The following is a 21,955-nucleotide window of genomic DNA, read 5'->3' as shown; positions in this document are numbered from 1 at the left end:
GGGAACCCCAAATGCAGTGAGAATTCAGAGTGCCCTTCCTCACAAACTGGAAGTCCTACGCGATGCGTCCATCCGTAGGTGAGGCATCCAACATCGCTGCAAGCAGGTCCGGCCTCTAAATCAACAGGCCAAAATAACTGGCAACTTTCTTTGAGCGGAAACATCTGATTTCATCCTCCTGTTGGGTTCCACCTGGAGCCTGGCCAGCACTCCAGGGGGAAAACCAAGGGAGTTTCTAATAAGGTTAAACACCTGAGTTCTTAATATTGCTAAACAAAGAAAGTTGAATACACACATTCTTACAGCATTTCATCCTCATTAATAACTATATTTCATCTAAACTACATCTTTCACTAGTGACTAGTAAGCCTATATATCTCATTAAGGAGTTGCAATTACTGTTAGCATTTTTTCTTAAAAGAATTGGCAACTGTAGTGTTTGTTCTGTAGCAAACATTACCCAGACATTCTTCTTAAATGATCAGTCGAAGAGATTGCAAACAGTTGGTACAGGGGCACCCACAGCACCCACAGCTGGATCCTGAGTGCTGGCTGCCTCTCACCCTCAGCTGTGGTTGCACACACCTTGTCAGTAATCACCAGGGACTGTGACCTGTGGAGATACAAGCATAACCTCTTCCCCAGGTTATTAAAGGAAATGGTCCTTCCCAGTTACCCCTTTCTAGGTTTTTGTTACCACTTGAGCTTTGCTCTGGACTTCTTGTTGATCTGGTATCTGTGATGAGAAATGACACAATATTGGTGGCACCTGTGAGACAGAGGAATGTTTAAAAGGTTCATGACATATAATGCCTTATTTAGCCTTTCGTGAGGTGTAGATTGATACTGTGCATCTCCCCTTTTTTGTTGTTCTAACAGATGCTTTAGCTTTAGTGAGAGTACATTTTACTAGTAGTCAATCATGTCACTTTCTGAGCCCAAAATATTTAAGGAATAGCTGCTGATCCAAATCCTGAGTAATTGCGGCTTTTCGGCATACTATTAGGGGGAGCTGCAGTAAAGTAAGCAAGCTGAACAATTTTTGACCCTTTTGTTACAGAACACAGGGGTTCAGCCCATAATTCTGGTTTTCCTCTTCATAACCAGCATCTACGACCCATGTAAGATTGTAGATGACCTTTTGACAATATTTCCGTCAGGCAGATGGTTCAGAGGTGCACTCTCCCCGCAGAGCACGCACCTAAATTCAAGACAACAGTTAACACAGAATGACTGCCTCCTGCTAGAGGAGGTATTTTACCTGGAACACTGAGAACACTGAGCCCGAACAGACAGCAGCACCGATGACTCTCTGCAGCTGGGTCGCGTCTCACACACACGGAACAATCACAACCACACCAAGAGGCCCCTGACACTAATTACTGACACACATAAAATGACAAGTACTACAATCTTGAGAACATCATTAAGACTATTTAAAGCCGTTGCTGCATGACAGCGTCAGCACCTTCTCTGTGGAAAAACTGCCGCTTTAGTCGGGGGTGGGGGGGGCCGAGTGCGCGGTGCCGGGCTGGGCCGCAGGCGGTCACTCCGCGGCGGGGGGGCTCGGGGGAGCCCCGGGCCGCCTCCACCAACTCCATACTGCGCCCCGACCGCTGCCGGACCCCGCAGACTCCTCCGATGCTGCCTCATTCCCCTTCTGACGGCATCAGGTGCCCTTCTGGTGTGCTCAGCTCTGGCCGCGCAGCACTCGGTTCAGGCCCCGCTGCCCGCCACGGACCCGGCGGCGTGACTGGCAAAGTAAACAGGTTTTTTCCTGAGCTAACGGGACGGGAGCCGCTAGGGGCGCAGGCATCGGGGGCGGATTGTCAGAATGAGATGCCGCTGCGATCCCTAAAGTCTCTCGAATTTGTTTCCAGAGTGTGCTGTAGCTGCTCACTTCTTTTGCTGACCTTCCTCCATCACTGATCGAATCCCAAAGCTGTTTCCCTATAGATTCCCAAGTAGATACAAGTCCCTTTTCTAGGCTCCACCTTAAACCTTCCAGAGTGAATACTTTCCCCCTCATAGAGAGGACACACTGGAGGAGTTTCACCACTGCCTGTTCGTCCTTGGCAAGGTAGCCCCATTGCTCCCCGGCCGCCGCCTTTCGCGGGTCTGTTATCTTCAATCTCTCCCTCTATCTCTCCCTTTTAAAGTTAGAGTGTGCTGCTTCTCACCTTCAGACACCGGGGCAGTGTCTTGATATGTCGACCGGCTTTCTCCCCCTCAGATTGCACTCCGACGAGTCCTCCTCAGTGAAGACTTTGTGCCAATCTTGAGGCCCCCACCCAGGGACGCCACTCGCGGGAGAGCTGAGCACGCACACGACCAATGGGATCAAGCAATGCCCGTTTATTACAACTCAGAAAGCCCTTTTATAACGTTCTCCCGCACACGTGAGTAACATGCAGTACAAGTCCTCAAGATTGGACAGTTAACTTAGCCCGCGCTTTAAACCTTTTTACGACTGGATAAAAAGTGCCACATCAGCCTTGCCAGGCTGCCTGCCCTGTGGAACCTCCTCTTCCGTCCCAACCCCTGCCGGGGGTTGTTTGTCTCGTCGAGTTTCTCCCCCCTCATTCGGGGTCACATCCTTATCGCATTCTTGCTCGGCTGAGGCTCTTACCAGTCTTGTTCTCATACAGGATTGCTCACATGGCCATTCTCTCACAGAAAGCCCTCTAGAATCCCAACAGTACCCGGTATTCCTGGAAACTGACAGCAGTCCAGGAGGCTCTCTAGGTCTTAAAATAGAATAGAATCGTTACAATAGGTGGTACTTGCAAAGTAAGTCCAACAAACATGACTTCTTTTAAGTGCACTCAATTATTCTCCGCTGGATGGTATGAAATCTATTTATTCATACAAGATATTTTATAAATTGAAACATATTTAATGTAGTAATTCCATGTATCTGATGCAATTAATTAAAAAAAAATCCACACCTTTCAGATAACTCGGCAACATACTTGTTTTGTCCACATAGCTGAATAACTTGGCATGCCAAGGGCTATCTAGTTGTTGTGGAGTGTAAAGGAAGACTCGTTACTATAGGTTTTGTGGGTCTAGAATCAAAGCTTCAGTTACAAAACTTGTATCCTTTTCAGTAACAAGCACCTTTTGTTTGACATACTCTTTTCTCGAGGAGTCATTCACCCTTTCTAAACCTCCAAAATAGTAAGAAATACAAAGTGATTTTTATTTCCAGCTCAGTACAGTAACTGCCCTAACTGTAATGCTTGGATCCACTACTCTTGGATCACACTGTTGTGAGTGCCCAATTTTCACTCATCTTTAGAGTCAAAGTTTTTGTATTTAGCTTATGTCTGCCTTGGGTGGGTATGCTTTGTGGTAGAGTACAGTAGAATAACTGTTGTGGCTGTAGTAAGCTAGACTATTCAGTTCATCTCCCTTTGAGTCCAGTGCCATGTGTCTCAGACTGTGGCTTGTGCTGACTGCATAGCGCAACCCAGGGATCAATAAAACACCGCAGGAAATAAACACATTTCTACTAACAGCTGTAGTTAAATATGCAGGCAAATGAGTACAACGTTTTTCTGACAAATCAAAAGGTGAGAATGATACCCAGTTTCCCACTGTGATTCAAACACAACAGAACAAATGTGATTGTGTGACCAAAGCTTTTTAACAGGAGTTCACTGGAGGACAGGGACTACTGAGGTCTTGATCAGACAAGAAAGGCCCCGTATCTCTCCTTATGACCATCACAAAAAGCTTCAAGATTCCTTTGATAAAAGTATTTCTGAGCCTCAGTGTGGACCCACTCTCAGTGAAAGCATTTTGTTCTTAGCTTCTGTCCTGTTCAGCATACGCTTTTGTTTCAGCTTACTTGTATGCCTTTCATCAACTAATTGAGGGAATCTAGTTAGAATAGGTTGATACTTGGAAGTTAGTTTGCTTGAGCAGGTTGAACTAGATGACCTCAACCAATTTCTTCCAACATGAATTACCTTGTGATACTAACTTTGGTGAAAGAAATCATGGCCCTGTCATCTTATCAGACAGCTCCGATTATTACTTATGCAGTCATTTGCAAGAACAAAAATAGGAACTGTTGCTATTAAAAAAAATCCCAGCAACAAATTGCATTTACTTTCTTCAGTAACATCTGAATATAAATCACATACAGTTAACTATGCTGACTGAAACCTCTCTCACTGAAAATTAATTCTGAGACCAAAATTCTAACCCAGTTATGTTTTAACTCTGCTAACAAACACCAAAAAAAAAAAAAAAAGCGTACAAATGGTAGTTGCTTTGTTACCCCTTACCCACATTTGGCAGTTTGGTTTTAAATCTTGACTTGACAGCTAACAGCATGCTAGAAACAGACCTAACTCGTTAAAATATTATTCAGAAACTTTCACAGCTGCTGTGACAGCAGAGAAACACCCAGAAGTCATCTAACCCAACATATTATTTAGTTCAATTTAGAGATGTTACCATCTGCACAGCACTGTTTCTGTTCTACATAGATATGTGCCAAATTCAGCCACAAGTTACTGATATCTGCTGTTGCCTCTCTCACTTGGGCAAAAACTTCATGAGCTTCACAGAAATATCCTTTATGTGCCAAGACAGCTCCTAAGGGGAGAGTAATATTTACAGTGTAAGCTTCCAGGTTCATGTACTATGTACTCTTACCAAAGAAAACAAAATATTGACTGAATGAAGTTCCCCATTAAAAACTAAGTGGCATAAATTGCACATGAAAGCCATTTTTTCCTGTGCTCCACTACATAGCATTCAGGCCCTGCAGAAACAATTCTGTACTAAAGCATGAAACATAAGAATATCATCACCTCTGAAGGAAAATTAGTCTAATATTCACGTATGCCATTAGCAGCATACACATTCGTTGGATCACTTCTGAGTACTTGTGTGTAGATCTCTAATGCACCATCTTGATGACGCTTCTCCCGCAGAATGAAGTACCTCAGTTGATCCCTCATGTCTATAATGGGGTATTAAAAGATCTACCCAGAAGTTTGACAGCCTACAAGATGCCAAACAGGCATCAAGGAAAGGCTCTGAGTAGCTAAGAGCCTGCAAAAGGTAAATAAATAAAACCACACACAGGGCAGACAGACGCCCGTTACCTTTTCTCTGTCCCTTGTGGGTTGATGTAGCGTCTGGAACCAGATGTTGCCAAGAGCCAGCATGGCGTAAGTATCATTTTGTGTGGAGGGCTGTTTCAATATCATTTCAAATTCCTTCTGTACTGGACTCCATTCTTGTTTAGCCAGATGAAAATTGCCAATGAGAGACCAAGCATCTGGATGGTCCTAAATAAAAATACAATTTGCCAAAGTATTATTTTCCCTTGCAAGGTTACTTTTTCAAGAATAAAATGCTGTTTTCTTAACTAGAATTTTAGAAAAGAACAACAAAACACACAGACAGCAGATTGCAGTAGTTTTTTCTTCTTCCCCTAGTTTATGTGAACAAAATCAAAACGTAAGAAAAGGAAAACAAAATTTGAAGGTAGTATTTCAAGTGTTTTAACTGTAAACACTTAAAGGGTTACAAACCAGATTTCTCCAAAGTACTTCTTTAAACCACTCAGAAGCCTCATAAAAATTCCCTTTATCCCTAGCCATAGCTCCCAAGCGCAAGTAGCCTAAAAATAGAAATGGAAAAGAAAATAAAAATCAGGAAACAGGTTAAAGTTATCTCAAACAAAGAAAATATTGGCCATGCATGAATTTCAAAAGCAGTCTTTTTCTTGGTGTGCCAAGGACAGCAAACGTCGAGACACCATTCATACCCTATTCACCATGAGACACACCCTGTGAAGAGGAATGTCCATCGTCAGTGTTGATACAGAAATCGTAGATTTCTGACAGTTAAAGTAATGTGAATGTTTTTCATTAGTTTCATAACTTAAAGACGACTGAGAAACCTCAAAGAATGGAGGAACTCTCTCTTATCACTTTAAACGGCTCTCCCATCTCCACAGTCTTTAGGAAGAGTATCAGTCAGCAGGCAACAACAGAAAACAAACAGGGAAAAGGCTGTAGATGAGGCTGGGGCATGCTGTGTGCTGCAGCTTGCTGAGCAAGGGCTACCACCCTGCCTTTGCAGAAGATGCCACAGGTCAGCTACTTGAGGGCAAGAGGAAAAGCAATGTTTTGCGGAGAAATCACTCTATAACTTCTGGAGTTATAAAGTGGGTATGTTTATTCAGCGCTGGGCGCATGGCAGATCGCTCCACCACCAGCATGCGCACCGTTTGCAGCTCCCGTCCGGCTCATACGTTACAGAACAGTGCATGTTCATAGAACGCCTGTACATATACAGAGTCTACCCCGCCCCCCTCGCTTCTCATGGCAATCAGGTCTCCTCCCCTTGCGCCTGCGCAGTGAGCTCCTTTGGCCTTGTTCGGTGGTCGCAGATTTACGGGCGAGGGTCACATAGATGAAGTATCTCCTCTTCCTCGCTGATGAACTTTTCACCTCATCGTTCTGCGCAGTCTCAGTTGTTTCCCTGGGCCCTGGCCAAACCGCCAGGTCACTTTGTGCTAGAATCCAGGATGATTTGTTGCTGGAACATACAACTTCAAGGACCATAAGAAACTTCTCTTTGGGCTAGGGGATAGTCGCCTAGCAACATTATCAGCACCTGGTATGTCTTTTGTGAACAGTCCCATACGCCTCCCCTTGTTTTTGTGCAGGCCTTGCACCATCAATTTAAGATTGTTTAGACTCCCCGTCTCAGCAGAATTGAGGAAGAAAAACAGGATGTGCCATAGAAGCTGTGCTAACACCCTCAACAGCTCTTCTTCCCTGGAGGAGGGCCAAGGTCCAAGATAAAATGATTCTCCCAGAGGGTCTCTACTTCCACCCACACAGGCAGGGTTGCAAAGCCTGGGTGTATCAAGTGGATGGCCTTGATTGCACCCGAGGGCTGAGGTACTAAGGCTTTGTTAGGGGTGGGGCGCAAGTAAGCAAAGGCATGCAAGTCTAGATAAGCTAATTTTGCTAGATTTTTGGAGTACAGTATGATTTACCAAGAATTAGAAGGCTTAAAGCTGAATATTAGACTATAAGGATGATGCAGGCCTTCAAAAAAGGAAAAGGTAGGGAAATAGCATGTAGGTAAGCCCCAAAACTACTCTGAAAAGAAGCAAAGACAGATATAAGGTGACCTGAAGACACTGTAAATGGGAAGAATTTTTGATATTAAAAGGAGGACTGTGAAACTAAAGTACCAAATGTTTCTTACAATGAGTGTAATTGGGATGGTCTCTTAAAATGTTTTTATAGAGATTTTCTGCTTCATGAAATTCAGACATCGCCTCATAGATTCTGGCAAGGTTATAGTTCGCTGTTACAGTGATAGCGTTGTAGTAATGCTCATCATGTTCAGCTTCTTCTTTTGCACGATCCAGCAATGCCAAAAAGTATTTCTAAAGTATAAAAAGAAAAAAGGAATAAAGCACTCCAGAATATTCTTAAAGGCAACCTTCTAGGTGATCAGGAAACTCAGTTCAAACTTTGAGTAGTTACATACCTTTGCTTCTCCTAGGTTTCCCAGCCTGAAGTGCAGGGGTTGCAGGGAGGATCTGAGATTCCTAGGGGTCCCAGGGGTACCTGTCCTCCCCCTGCAGGTGCTGCTGCCCCAGGGGTACCCCGAGAGCCTCAGCCCCGACCCCCTCCAGTACCAGTGCTGGGACGCCGTGGGGGTGGGGGACGGTGCCTCCACATCACTGGGGCCACCCTCACCTGGGTGCTGCAGGGTGAGTTCCCCCAATCCCAAACCCCCCCTTTTCACCCCAAAATGGCCCTTGGTCTCCAGATCGATGTTTGACCACCGAATTCCCCAGTTTTACGCCAGAATTTCTGTTTAACCTGATTCGCGGAAACAGACTACAACTCAGAGAGATTTATAAAGCACCGGTCTGCCGCCGGGGTGCAAGGGGATTTCTCCACAAAGCTTGCACCATAACAGCACGTTTTACCTGAAACTTATGGAGTGTGGATATCCATATTCACTGGATTACACAACACAAACATCCGTATGCATAAGTGAGGCTGGGTGAGGTCTAGAGGCTGGTGTCAGCAGCTGATGTTCTCTTTGCACCTGCCCGTTGCCTCCTGGTGGGCGTCTCTGGGGGTCTGTTGGAGGAAGGCTCACAGTCCTTCTCACCTTGTACTTTTCCCCGGAGCATGCGCAGATTCTCTTGACCATTTTCTTGAATAATTAGTGTTTTCCAGCTGGTTTATTCATTCTGTCTTAACTAAGAGAACCAGTGGGACTTCTGTTGTCCGTACATGGCTATCTTTACTCATTGCCAGGACCCGACAAGTTAGAGCACTCCTGTTCCCCAAGGACAAAACCGTAATATTTTGCTGAACACAGCAGTTCTTGGTAGATTTTCACAGTTTTGATGGACACAGTAGTCCTTGGGAAAATTCAGGGCAAGCAAGATTCTTAGTAATATTCAAAAATACTATAAGTAATGCTATAACTTGCTATAAGTAAATAAACTGCTAAGCATTGTGCTATAAGTAAATAAGTCTCAAAGCAAGTAATCATTTCTCTGTATCCATTGAGCCAACTTTATTCCCTTCTTTCTCAGAAGAAAACAAGTACAAACCCTGCTTGGATTAGAGAGGATTATGAGCTGCCTGTTTGGGAGTTCATGATTGGGACTTCATGATGATGCAGCTGGGTAAGTGATCTCACTGCAGTTATTTGGTAGGAAACCTTTTGACAGCATCTAAAAGGCTTTGAGTGTTGCAGTCAGTTCCTTCGCTGAACGCTGGAGTTCTTCCTTCATGGGTTAAAACGGGGGAAGGGAACGCTCTCATGGATGGTGTAAGGTGTCTGTGCCAGCACTGCCCTCCTCGCCCTGGGGCCTCACTGCAGCCCTTGTCTTTGCCTTTGCTGCAGCTCCGTGTCCCCTGCAAGACACCAGCTGTGCCCAGTTACTCTGTGGGTTTGATCTGGTGAGTGCAGCGCTTGATGCCAGGACCGATGTTTCTGATGTGCCTGTGTCACCCCCAGGGCTCTGGTCCTGGTGTCCAGAAGCTGGCAGTGCCTGTGCTGGGGCTTTGTGATCTCCTCTCCACGCCCTGGGCTGCCCCACATGTGTCCTCTTGGAGTCAGAAACGCAGGCAGCCAGCAGAGAGCCAAGTGTGACCTGGGAATGATGGCTTCAAGCTGAGCTTACTGGTGACAGCTGGATATTGTGCAGGAAAGCAGAGGGAGGTCATGGGGCAGGGAGAGTGTTGGCAAGGGAAGAGGGGCTTGTGGGTCCCTGAGGGAGCAGAGGTGGCTATGTCCCAGCCCAGGAATGGAGAGGGGGCAGCGATATAAACCCCATAGCTCCTCCGAGTGCATGGTCCTGAGCATGGCGGGTGGTGTGAATTTCAGCTCCTGGGCTCTCTTTTTGAAAGCGTGGGTGTTCCCTGGGGGCGATGGCTGATGCTTCATTTTGTGGCTGGCTTGAAAGTCTTGGAACCGATGAGGCCGGTGATTGCGAAGGAGCCTGGAGGAGACTTGGTCCTCCTGCACTTCCCTGTCTCAGCTGCACCCGTGTACCTGGGCAGGGAGCTCCATGAGAGAGGGGTCTATCTGAGGACTTTTCCATCTCCAGGCATGGTGAGGCCCAGGAGTGGGTCAGAGAGTGGAACGGGGTCAGCGAGGGACTGTCTGTAGCCGCTGCTGCGAGCCGGGGTGACGCACCCGGGGCTGCGGCTGTGCTGGAGCCGGGCGGTGTGCTGGAGGCGGTCTCAGGGCCTGCTGGCTGTGCTCACTGGGGGCTTTGGGCACTGAGCATCCCTGTGCCCTCTGCCCCCATGTCACAGAGCTGCCCCCCCAGCCCCCACCCCCCATCCCTGCCGTTGCCATGGTGGTGTTGGGGCTGGCTGTGATGCCCAGTTGCCCTGGCAACGGGGGCAACAGCCAGTCTGGCAGTGGGGATACCAGCCAGTCTGGCAGTGGGGATCCTCCCGTGAGTGTGTCCCCACAGCCCCCGCGGAGTGAGAGAGGTGAGGGATGCTGCGGGGCGGTGTCTGCGTCCCCTCCACGGCCAAAAGCCGGAGGGTGGCTCTGGGTGCCGGTGCTGCCCGGGTGGCTCAGCTGCGGGCGGGGCGGCTTGGGAGCTTGGCGGAGCAGGGACCGGGGCTGCGGGGGAGCTCGGGGAGGCACTGACACCCCCTGCCCCACGCCGCGGGGCTGGGGTCATCCCTTGTGCGAGAGGGGGGTACCTGGGGCAGGGGAGTGCCCGGGGCAGGGGCCCTCGGTCCTGCATTTGAAATCCGTAGGTGATTTTCTGAGCAGCAGCTCCTGCGTACATCCAGGGAAAGGACCGGTGGGCTTGGCAGTGCTGGGTCTACAGCTGCCCTCGATGATCTTAAAGGTCTTTTCCAGCTTAAACGGTTCTTTGAACTGTGGTCCGGATGCCAGAAAAAGAGTAAATAAAAAGGGAGATGCAAAGTTGCCAAGCCAGAATAGCAGAGATCGGATGCTGGGAAGGGGAAAATGGGACTGTAAAGACTTAAGGCAGGAGCCACAGCAGTAAATGATAGTATGTGGAGCTGGGGACTCTCCATCAGGCTCCTGGAAGGGACCCTTGGTGCATCTCACTGTCAGCTGACAGCTGAAGTTCATGAAAACAAATAGTTGTGGCTCTTGGGACTGCACCCACAGCTAAAGTCTGTTTTGGCTCAGGGAGTTTTTTTATGGAGTTTGACTTCTATGAATCTTAACTCTGCCACTTACATATGGTCTAATCACGAAACAGTGTGAGGCAGCCTTATGTTCTCCACTTAGGAAGGATGCCACAGCCTGGAGACACAGGTGTATCCTTTGGGTCTGCCGTGAATGGGATTCTGGATTTTTAAAGTCTCACTGTTACTCCTTCCAGATTTTCCTAGTCGTGGCCACTGGCAAGATTCATCAGTCCATGGGATCCCCCAAAATGGCTGATGGACTCCAGAGAAAGGCGGCAGTACGCTGTTATCCGAAGCTGGTCAGAGAGGCAGAGCGGCATGTGCCTGTAAGTACCTGCTGGGGGCCGGGTAGGAGCTGGGCTAAGGCTCCTTAGGGAAGCTGCCCCTGCCCCTCCTCTGCCTTCCCCTCGCGTTGTCAGGGCGCTGTGGAGCCAGGCACCACTCCCCACCTCTTTGCTGCCGTACTTCTGTTGGAGGGGGCTGTCATGGTGCAGGGGGGGTGGGCTGTATTGCTTCAGGGAAAGTCCAGGGTCTTGCCTGAAGGTGCCAGTGGAGCCGAGATAAAGGAATGTACTGGGCCTTGCACGGGAACAGCTGAAGCACAAATGTGCTGCCTTCCGTCCTCTTTGCTGTGTGGGCAGTAACATCTCCTGTCACAGGGGCATACCTGCCAGTGCTGCCCTGGCCACACCGCTGGGCTGCTGGGCATGTGGTGGGCTGCTCAAACCGCCTGGAGTCTTGAGAGGACACGGCTGTCCCAGATAGAATAGCTTCCAAAAGAGTTGTTTTATGGCATCTCGTGTCCTGTGTGGAGCACTGATGCAGCCCTGCAAACAGCAGTGGGGATTCAGGGCGATTCCTCCTTGCCACCCACAACTGTCCCGTTTGCTGGCTGGAGCTCCCTTCACTGGAGGTGACCCAGTGTTGAGGCTCTGTCAAGGAGACATCTCTGTATCCTCCTGTGGAGGGGTCTGTGAGGCCAGAACAGAGAGGAAGCAAGTGCTGATGGAAAAGAAATAACTAAAACTTGGACCCATCCCTCTCCACCTCTGTCTTGGCACAACACTGCTCTTCTGCTTTCCTCTGACTCACCCAGCAGTGCCATCTCCACCTGCGAGTTGGTGTGAGCACTGTGCAAGGGTGGAGTTAGGGGATTTCTGATAACTCCTCCCCGCTCTCTTCAAAGGTCTCTGGCTCAATCCAGCGAAACTCAAGAGGGGACAAATACCCAAAAAGCAGAAATCCCCAAACATGTCACATCACCTCATGAAGGAGATGCTAAAGGGACAGAGCCACTTGCTTGGAGCGTGTGTATTCAGCTCTATATCATTAACTTACTGATGTTAAATATTTCAGCAGGTAATTTACAGGACTTCCAGGACTATCCTAGTGGCTGTGATCACAAATTATTGATCAGTGGTACTTGAACACAAAAATCCTTCCTGCAGAAAAGAAAAAAAAGTAAATCCTTTCTGCTGGTGTTTTGCATTTCAGCTGACTCCCTCTGCCTTCCTGAAGGAGATGTCTCTTACCACCCAGCAGAGGCTGGCCAGCACCCGGGAGATGAGGCGGCCCCGGATTACCCAGCTTCTAGACATGGGAGAAGCCTCCCATCACAAGGTAACCTTTTCCTGCCCTTTTCCGTGCTGTTTGATGTGACATTTGAAGAGGGTGTGTGTTTGTGACAGGCGTGCCTCTGGCTCATCTGAATACCTCAGGGCCTGTTGTCTTTTCAAACTGCTGGTGGTGGTGGAGTTCCTTCTGCTGGGGAAAGGTAGAACGTTTTTCCTTGGTGAGAGGTTGGAAGTCCTGATCTGTGCTAAATCAATATAAATAACCTCTGCTGAAGTTGGTGGGTTTTGCTGGAGTTTAGCTGATACTGGGGGAAGGCAGGGGCAGGCCACAAGGGCCCGAGCTTCCCATTTTCCATCCTCCTGGTGAAATAGCCACCTCGTGCTTTGGTGTAGTCACTGTCAAATGCTTGGGGTCATGGGACTCCTTTGACGGTGGCAGCATTGGCCTTTGAAGGCTGAGGGCCTATAGTGATTACTTGTTTTGCTTTGTTAAAAAGATTTAACAAAACCAAGTGCATTAATGTTTTGGGTTGGAACAATGTGTGGGACCTTTACAGGGTGTGAGATTTTGCAGGCTGCCAGATAATACAGATATCTCCTGTAAATTCTTGGGTTTTGCTTGCTCCATGAGTGCTGGTGGCTCTTCAGGAAGGGCTCTGGAGCTGTGTGACCACGTCAGCACAGGGCTCTGCTGGCAGTAAGCGCTGCCTTGCCTTCTGGAGAAGGAAACCTGGAGGAACACCTACCAAAAGAGCTTCTTAGCTTGAGCCTGCTTAGTGTGGTCCAGAAACTTTTGATCAGCTCAGAACAGAGGTGGGGGGCTGTTTCCCTAGCGTGAGCTGTGCGGATGTACTCACCGAGAGACTGTACTCCACTGGAGATCGGTGTAGGATTCTGTCGTGAATCTTTCTGCCAGCAGCTGACCCTCCTCTCACCGCTCTGTCTTGCCTCTCCAGTTCTCAGCAGTTGACCTGGACCAGAGCTTGTTTCAGCCTTTTCCTTCAGAGGTGGTATTTCAGAACTACATCCCCTTCGAGGTCTATGAAGTGCCACTGATTCTGAGGAACACTGACAAGGTAAGTGCTGGGATGCAGAGGTTTAACACTGTGCTGGGAGAGCCGTGTAATTCCTGTGGTTTACAGCGTAACAAGTTATCTGCTGCAGCACGACACATCCAGAATAACATGTCTCACCACCTTTATTTTGCAAGACGGTAGAAGTCTTCCCATGCTGGGAATCCTCCCCCTGATTTTGGCCACGCATTGGTGGTATCTAACGCAAAGGAGCTTTTCTAGTCAGCGTCCTTCCCCTTGAAAGCCCTGCATTGATGGGGATGTTGGGGGTTGTACAGTTGTTACCTTCTCTCCTGCTTTCCCTCGAGTGAGCACCATGTGCTGGTGGCTCCCTGGTTAGTCTCGGTTTCTGGCAGGGCACCTCTGCCTCTCGCAGCCTGTTCAGCTGCCTCTGTGCAGCTCGCTGTCAAAGCCCAGGGCTTGAGCCTTCTCCACTTCATGCTGGAGGAGGTTATGGTTAGTGGCATTAGCACTCCAGGAAGGGTGTTTTGAAGCAGCAGGGGAAAGGGACTGATCCAGCAGAAGCGGTGGGAGGCCTTCGGCGTCACTTTAGGCTCCTGCTAAGCTTAATGCAGTTCTGCTCAGTTTTCTCTTAGCAGCGTGGCTCTCTGCTTTCCCTTTGGAGAACCGCAGCACATCCAGAGTAATATTCTCTTGAAGGTCTCCACCTTTACTTGAAAAAATTGTGATCATTTTGAGATTTCCCAGAAAAGTTGAGAAGGGAGAAGTTGAAAAATGTCAGCCATGTTGTTGCACTATAAGGAGGAAAATTTGAATTTCAGCAGGGGAAATGTTTGCTTGAATGAGGCACGTTCCAAGAGCAGCTAGTGGGAAAAGACAGGAGAGAGGAAAGGAGCTGAGTGGGAAAGTGCTCTGGGAGAGAGCATCGTACACACAAGGGTTTCTCTTGACACGTAAGAGTAAGTGTGCTGGAAGCAGAGAAAGTTCCGAAAAAGAAAGGTGTAATTAAAGATACTGTTCTGTAATGAAGAAGAAGATGTGTATGTGAGAGGAGGGCAAGATGGGCAGATGGAAGTGTACGTGAGAGCACGTGAATTAATCCCCCTCCAAATCTACCGGTCTTGTTGGAAAAAAAACAAGGGGACAAAAAAATCTGTCAGGGCATGTTGCAGGTGGGGGAACAGCAAGAGAAGTCAAAGTATATTCTGAGGTAACGGGTTTTGACAGGGACATGGTTGAAAATGGAAGACCGTTTGGCAAAGACAGTTTCAGGGTGGTCCCTCAGTTATTCCTGGAGAGTCCTGCCCCATTCCTGGCCTGGTTTAGCTTGGGAGTACTGGAAAGAGCAGCGTGGGTGCCCCTGTCCAAGGGACACCCTTCATGGGGTCCACACTGATTCTGGGCACTCTTTGCTGTAGGTATCCTCTTTCCTAGTTTAAATGTGCCTCAGTTTCTCTTGGTTCCTATGGCTCTGCTTTGTTCCCATTAAGTTTTTGGGCTTCAGCTGCTCCGTTATCCAGATGGCACTTCAAAATATTTGTCGTTGCCAAGTACCAGCCAACAGGCAAACAGTCAATTTGCTCTGTTCATGCTTCCTCAAGTGGAAAACAACATCTGCATCCGCATTTCTGCTATTCCCAGTAAAAAATAATAAACTTGTGCAGCTGTACCTTGTGATTTGTATGCCGTGTAAAGGGGAGGCAATGCGTGAGCTGTTGATTTTTTCCAAAAGGAATTAGTTTTGAAGCTAGTAAGTCCTCAGCCATTGGACAGCTCTGGTGGAAAAGCAAGATCAACTTTAAGGGAAATCCTTGGCATATTAAAGTGCACAAACATAGAGATGATAATCCCAAGAGAGGTGCTTATATTCTAATTTTGTTGGCTTTTGGTGATGTCCAGCAACACTGTACTCTGTCTCAAAGTTTTCTCACCAGTTTCACAGATCCCTCCAAATCACGCTGACCTGTACTGCATGGTCGCCTGAGGTTGTCTGATCCATAAAAATCCAGCTAACAGCAAAGTGTATATTCCAGATAGAGGCTCTGTAGTCATTCAAATAGAGAAGTGCTCTGCTGTATAGTTACTGCTCTTCCCTGTGTGTTGTAAAATTGCTTTTCTGTCTTCAGGCTGCTCCTCACCACTCTCAGCGATGTTCTCGGTGGCTTTTGCTGAAGGTCTTAGCTCATCTCCCAAGGGTCTTGGTGACCAAAATGTTTGTCTGCAGTGTAAAATGTTCTGCTGGGTCTTGCTGTCCCAGGGCACTGCTGGGAGCAAAGGGTGTTTGGAGACGTCAGGACTGCCTTGGCCATGGGTTATCGGGCTCGAGCGGGTGGTGAAGAATGAACCTCCATTTTGCCCAGGCCTCACATGGGTTATTTATCAGTGAAGCTGCTTGTCAGTCAAAATTGCCTGTTTTAGACTTTCTGAGATGAGATTTGGTGCTCAGGCGTTGACATCAGTGTGCTAGAAAACACCTCTTTGCTGTGTCTGTGCTTGTGGTATCCCAGAGGGCAGAAACCTGCAGCAGGGTACCTGCCTGGACTCCTGGCTGTGGGGAGGAGTGCCCAGAAATCTGCCTTGCCTGCACTGGCAGCTGCCTGGCTACAGGCACCAGGCAGCAAGAGCCTCCAGAGAGCCGAGAGTGGCTTTTAACAAAGAAACCACACCGTGAGTCAGTGCTGGTCACGTATCTCAAGGCAGAAAATGCCTCTGAAGGCCATAATTGATAGGCCCAGCCTGGGGGGCTGTGTGGCTTTCCATCATTTTGGCAAGTTGACCGCTCTCATCTTCTGCATCAGCCTTTCCTTGTAGTGTATTTTGCTTCTCCCTTGCTTCTTTACAGCCCGCTCTAAGTTCCCTTAAGCCATCTCCTTGTTTCTTGTCTCGTTGTCTTCCTATGTTCCTCCTTTTGCTCTCCAGGTTTCCTTTTATTCCCAGTAAGGCCACAGTGTCTGTGGTCTCCTCTTGCTGGTCTGCCTGCGTGACTGTAGCAGTGCAGCTTGACTGCCCCACTCAAACCCAGTATGTTAGAAGTGAATTTCTTCCTCCCCCCAGTATAGCAGGTACTGTTTTGCCTTTGGGTATTTCATCCCCCTCCAGAGGCGTGACTGCTTGGGTGTGTGCAGGCAGAAGCCCGCAGGTTCTTTGGGCTGGTTGATATGCTATTGTGCCCTGGCAGAATGGATTCCATCCCGGTGTATTCCTCTGTAAGGAACTGAAGGCATTGATGCCTCAAACATTCATCGACACAGAAAACCTCCAGGACCAGCTGTGGCCTTTGGATTAGTCTAAGGAATGTCACCTGAGGGAGCGGGAGTGTATGGAAGGCTGCACCCCCCCACTCCCTTGTAGTTGTGTTGACAAATGCCTTATGTGGACCTCAGAGGGGGGGAAACTGAGTGAAACCAAAAGTTTCCCCTCGAGCACCAAGACCGCTCATCACTGGCTGCACTGTGTAAGCCCGGTACTGTGTGGCTCCATTGTGTCAGCCAGACACCATGCTGGCCTTGCTAACGGCCTCGTGCCGTCGCCATTGAAGAGGCGGCAAGGCCTGACAAGAGGTGAGCATTTCTGCCCCAGAAGCAGAAGTGTGCTAACCAGCTGGTAAGATGAACTGAAAAGGGGACAGAAACTTTGTTGCGTCTGCACCCACCAGCCAAGATGATCGGACCTGAGACAGTGCTGGATCCAGGGGTGCTGATCCGGATTGCTCTCCCTCTCCGTCTCCCTCTCCCTTTGTAAGACACCACATTGCTTATTATCCTTTTCCAAGTTTAAATTGTTTTCTACCGCAAGTAAAACATTTTAACCGGTCGCTTGGTGTCGTTTCACCTTAATTTAACCCAAGGGGATCACAGAACTGTTGCGACTCTCTGGGCTTCCAGTCTGGGTTGTGACAACCTCAAGAGTTAGAAGTGCTTTGGAAAAGTGGTTAAGGAGGGATGTCCCCAGGGCACGGCCAGGTATTTTCTCCTCATGTGTCCGTATGAGTGGCAAAATCATAGTTTCCTGTCTTCCCTGCAGGTTCCTCGGCTGGTGAAGGTTGTCTTGGAGCCGTCGCCTTACTTCAAGTTGACCAGCCCCAGTGGTGTGTGCTGTAAAGTAGCACCTGGCATGCGCTCAACTTTCCGCATCCTGTTCACCCCGGAGGAGAACAAGGTGAGGCTGGAGGTCCAGAGAGGTTGGTGCCTTCAGTGTAAGCTGAACCTGCTGGGCTGGATTCAGAACAGGGCATCTGCTGTGGGTTTTGAGGACTGTCCTGGTTCCAGTGGGGTTGTCCTGGATCTAGAACCAGGGGAAACTCCTTCCCCATGGGGAAGATTATGCTCTCATAGGCTGGAGGCTCTTACATGTTTCAGATCACTTTTGTCCTTCAGTGATGGAATATTTAATGTCATGTCTGCTGGTTTGAGAGATAAGAGAGTCTGCCGTCTGTAGTGGGGCGGCCTCCCAAGGGGTTGGTTTCTGGTATCTGTCCACTGCTGTGTGATTATGGGTTTGCTCCACTAACGGTAGATACAGAGGTGTGTTTAAAAGTGACTTGTTACTTGGAGGACCTAAAGTGAGCCTGATCAGAGTGAGGACTGCCACCCGTGGAAACTGGAGTCACCTTAATTCCTTGCGTGTTGGCCACGGTAGCGAGACAGTAGAACATTATGTCTGAAGTCATGGCGGATTTTACGCACTGGTTATAGCCCACAGCCTGCTGTGGGGTCTGCTCCAGGCTGTGGTCGGGCAGTCTGCAGCTGGTCTGTTAGGATGCTGTTAGCTGCTGCAGCAGGGACTGACGGGCTGTGCTTTCCCTCCCTGCGCTTCCTTGAGTGTTCCTGAGGGAAGATGCATGTGGAACTATAGGAAAATGGCAGGGTGGGGTATTGATGTTTGACCATCTCATCCCAACAGTAGGGGTTTAATTATTGTGGAAAATACTAGAGGAACAAACAGATCTAGAGAGCTTTTCTGTTTCCCATCGGGCAGCCACTTCCCTGCCTCACCCTGGACTGGAGCAAAGATGGTGCTTTTCCATCCCCTCTGTTTTCAAGCCTTGCAGCTGGGCTGTCCCTGAGGACACTTGTCTGTCTGCGATGCAGCTGGGAGGCTGGGGCAGAGGGAGCGCTGTGCAGGTGGCAGGGAGCCAGCCTGGCACAGGCACACTGAGCTCTAGATGTCCCTAACTCGGCAGGAGGTTGTTGGGCTGCAGGTGGCTTTGAGACATCTGCCTGAACGAGCACATAGGGGAATAAACGGGCAGGTACAAGCTGCAGGCAGACACGTTACCCAGAGCCTGCGCTGTGGCCGTCACGCGTGTTACTGTGGCTGCTCTGTCAGCTGGCACCTCTTCCATGCCAAACACGCCGTGCCTTTGCTTAGAGGTTTGCACGTCAGTGCTGTGGCCCTGGCAGGTCTGATTCTCAGTGCTGTGATGTGAAGGGTCAATGCTGTTATCTGGAGGCTTGTTAGTGCAGAAGAATTTAATACCTGGCATGGACAGGAGGAAGCACTGCAGGGAAACAAGGACAGGCAGGCTGAGTCCGTTCACCACCATCCTGCTACCTCTTAGCACTGTCCTTCGCATGGCTTTGTTGGAGAGACGAGGCTAGGGGACAGCTTTAAGTCAGCAGATGTTTCTGCACCGGGCCAGCGGTGCAAGAACTCTTTGGGCCTACCTGCTTTTCATCTTTCACTTGCTACTTAGATATAATTTAACACTTTGTCCTATCCTCAAACGGCACGGATATAGAAAACTGAAGAGAAAATGCCCTGTGGTCCCTAGCTCCCCATGCTTGTGTAAGAATGTGTTCCTTTGGAGGGATGAGAAATTATTTCACATCAATAATATTTAGGGTTAAAATTTTGTTGTCCTAGGGCAGTTCTCCAAACTACTCAAGTGACACAAGAGCTTAATCTCATTGAGGTAGGCTTTGCAAAGTACACCGGTGCCTTCAAACTCTGATTTATTCATATTAATTAGTGTACTTTTGGGGGGTGGCAGAGGTATATTGGTGCCCGTGAAGGGCAAAGTGCTGCTCTTCGAGTTTAGAGAGGCAGCAGAGCAACACGTGAACATCACCACAAGTGGGGTGAGAGAACCCTCAGAACCCCCATGTCCAATACTTTGTCCCTTGTCTTGCCCTTGAACTGGCGAGTGTATGGAGCAGGGAGCTCTGCCAGCAGAGCTTCAGCGACACTCCGGTGGTTTCTGGTGCACTGGGGGTTGTGCAGGGCATGGGGAGAGGGATGCCTGCTGCTCAGCGAGGAGCACGTGGGGATTTATACAGCTGAATCAGAATTTTGTACAAATTGAGCATTTTGTCTCGTACTTGATGGAGTGTGGGGCCAGCGAAGCACCAGAGTGCCGTAGCACAGCTAGAAACGGGTCAACAGTGCAGTCAGGAGGTGCACGGCACCTTGAAAACCCCTCAGCAAAGAGGCTTTGGGAAATGGTTCTGCAGAGCCGCCTGCATTGGGCTGGCAGTGGCTTGCACGCAGAACACCTGTGTGTTAGTTGTGGAAGGCTGACGAGCGCTGCCTTTGAAGAGGCTCTGCCCCTCTGCTGCTCCATCACCTGCAGGGAGGGTGGATAACCCCGTGAGCTGGGACGCAGGTACAAACCCCTCTGCCAGGGCTGGGCACTCCTGCTGTGGAGTTGGTTTGAATCTGTTCTTCCCCGGGGTAAGTCTGACTTCAGCAAAGTCACTCCTGATTCGAGGGAGTAAAATTGTGGCTAAGCCCTAAATAAAAGGACCATGTGAGTTGTTAGTGGCTGAAATGCCACGTGCCATATAGCGCTTGCTTGAAAAATGAGCAATTCCTATTGTCTTGCAGTCATTTGGGAATGTGCGACAGGATGGGACTGTCAGAAGGTAAATAAAGAGCTGACATGTCTCTGTTTATTGGCACTCTCCTTAGAAATAAGAAATATTAATTTTTCTGTGGGTCAGCGTTTCCAGGTAGTTACTCTTGCTGCTTCTGTTGTACACATTTCGGGTTTAGGGCTTCAGCTGCATGGTGTGGCTGTTCTCGTGCCACCCTGTGTTCGGGTGTCCTTGCGTTATGGTCTGACAGTCTCTGCCTAATTGGAAAGCATCGTGGAACTGACTGGCAATAGACAGGAATACCTACCTTTGTGTGTGTCCTTTGGCTTATTAATAGATTATCTTAAAGGAAGAAGGAAGCAAGAAGCATATGAATACATAGCACAGCTTATTCTGTTTTGTCCTCTCGCTCTTTTTGCTGTAGCAATACAATATATTCAAGCAATACACGTTCAGTCTGTAAGGTTTGCCAAATTCACTACTGTTGCTCAGTGGAGACTGAATTAATGCTCGTTAATGTAAATTATGACAGGCTGATGAGTTATTGCATTACTGAAATCAGAATTCAGTCGGGCGCTGTTAGATGTTTGGTAGCACACTGAAGCTATTCCAAGTATCCTTTTAAGATGACTTTTGAGGGGAGGAAAGGGGCAGAAAATCAAGGCAAATGGCCCTGTGCAAAATGAACCTGGAGCCAAGTGATGAATTTCAAAGCCTGCTGTGAATTGGTGGCTGAGGAAGGCAGGAGAAGGGCCACCCTTTCTCATGGGAAGCTGTCTTCATCCTCCAGTCTGTCCTCTCTTAATGGCCCTTCTTTTCCAGCCTTTATGATATCCTGGTTTCAGCCGGGAGCTTTCCCTGCTTGACTTGCTACGTTACTTTGTGCTACAAGGATCTCTTCTTTGCAGTTGTCTGATGCAATGAGTTCAGTGAGGTATTTAGGGTTGGTTTCACAGCAAAACCGCCCCCTGCGTTTGCTGGTGTGCTGGGCAGTGAAGGTTGCTGTCACTGTGACAGTAATTAACGTTAACCTGAGCTTGCAAAGAGCCTGAAGTGACACCTCTGAGACACAAGCAGTTCTTTAATTTCACTGGGTGAAATTCAAATGCCAGTGGTGATACTTCAGAGGCCTGAGCTTGTAACTTATTGCTTCTCGAAGGTGAATAGGAGAAGAGGAACCATCGTACAGTGACAGGTGTTTTCCTTGAAACTGGGAGAGGAGTTGTATGAAGGATGAAGTTGTATTTTCATGAAAATCTGTAGACTGAAGCTGGTGGGTCTAAAAAGAAACTTTAAAGTGTGGAAGCGATGCAACCCCTCTCTCACCCAGGCATGTTTGTTTAGAAACCTGGATTGAAACCGTCTAAGGGTTTGCAGTTGCAAAGTAAAACAAGGCTGTGAATTGGTTCCAGCTGTACCCATAGACTGTAAGTAAATGCCTAGCAGAGCTGGTAAGGCAGGGCAGTGCTGCAGTGGAGATCTGCAGCCCCCATCTCCTCCCACGGGAGGGTTATTCAGCTTGCAGATGCTCACAGGACTGTGGGTCCACAGCGGCCTGCACAGCCAGCTTCTGCCTGGCACCCCTCTTCCCTTGGCTTTCCCCCGGTTTGGCCTGAGGCTTTGTTCAGCTTGGTGCAAGGTCCCATTCTGGTGGGTCACGGAGCGTGGCTGAAGGTCAGGGCACTCTGAAGAGCTGAGTCCAGCCTTGTACAGGATGCAGCGTCCCAGGGCATCCCTGGAGAGGGGGCTCGGCACGCAACGTGCCTGTGCGTGAATGGCGAGAGGCAGTTTGCTCTCTCAAGATCATGGTTGTCTCTGAGGCCAAATCC

At 48.8% G+C, this 21,955-nt stretch overlaps 1 protein-coding gene across 1 annotated transcript in view; it reads left to right on the top strand.

Moving 5' to 3' along the window:
* The first annotated feature begins 9,492 nt into the window (after positions 1–9,492).
* Positions 9,493–21,955, top strand: part of LOC141963912 (hydrocephalus-inducing protein homolog) — a 115,371-nt gene continuing 102,908 nt past the window's right edge. Inside the window, 5 exon segments of the mRNA XM_074913647.1 lie at positions 9,493–9,630; positions 10,898–11,029; positions 12,198–12,323; positions 13,234–13,353; positions 17,335–17,469. Coding sequence (XP_074769748.1) covers positions 9,493–9,630; positions 10,898–11,029; positions 12,198–12,323; positions 13,234–13,353; positions 17,335–17,469 — 651 coding nt within the window.

Source organism: Athene noctua, chromosome 9 (assembly GCF_965140245.1).
Source record: "Athene noctua chromosome 9, bAthNoc1.hap1.1, whole genome shotgun sequence".
Classification (NCBI taxonomy): Eukaryota; Metazoa; Chordata; class Aves; order Strigiformes; family Strigidae; genus Athene; species Athene noctua.
The sequence above is the reverse complement of the archived record's forward strand: the minus strand, read 5'-3'. Positions and strand labels throughout refer to the sequence as shown.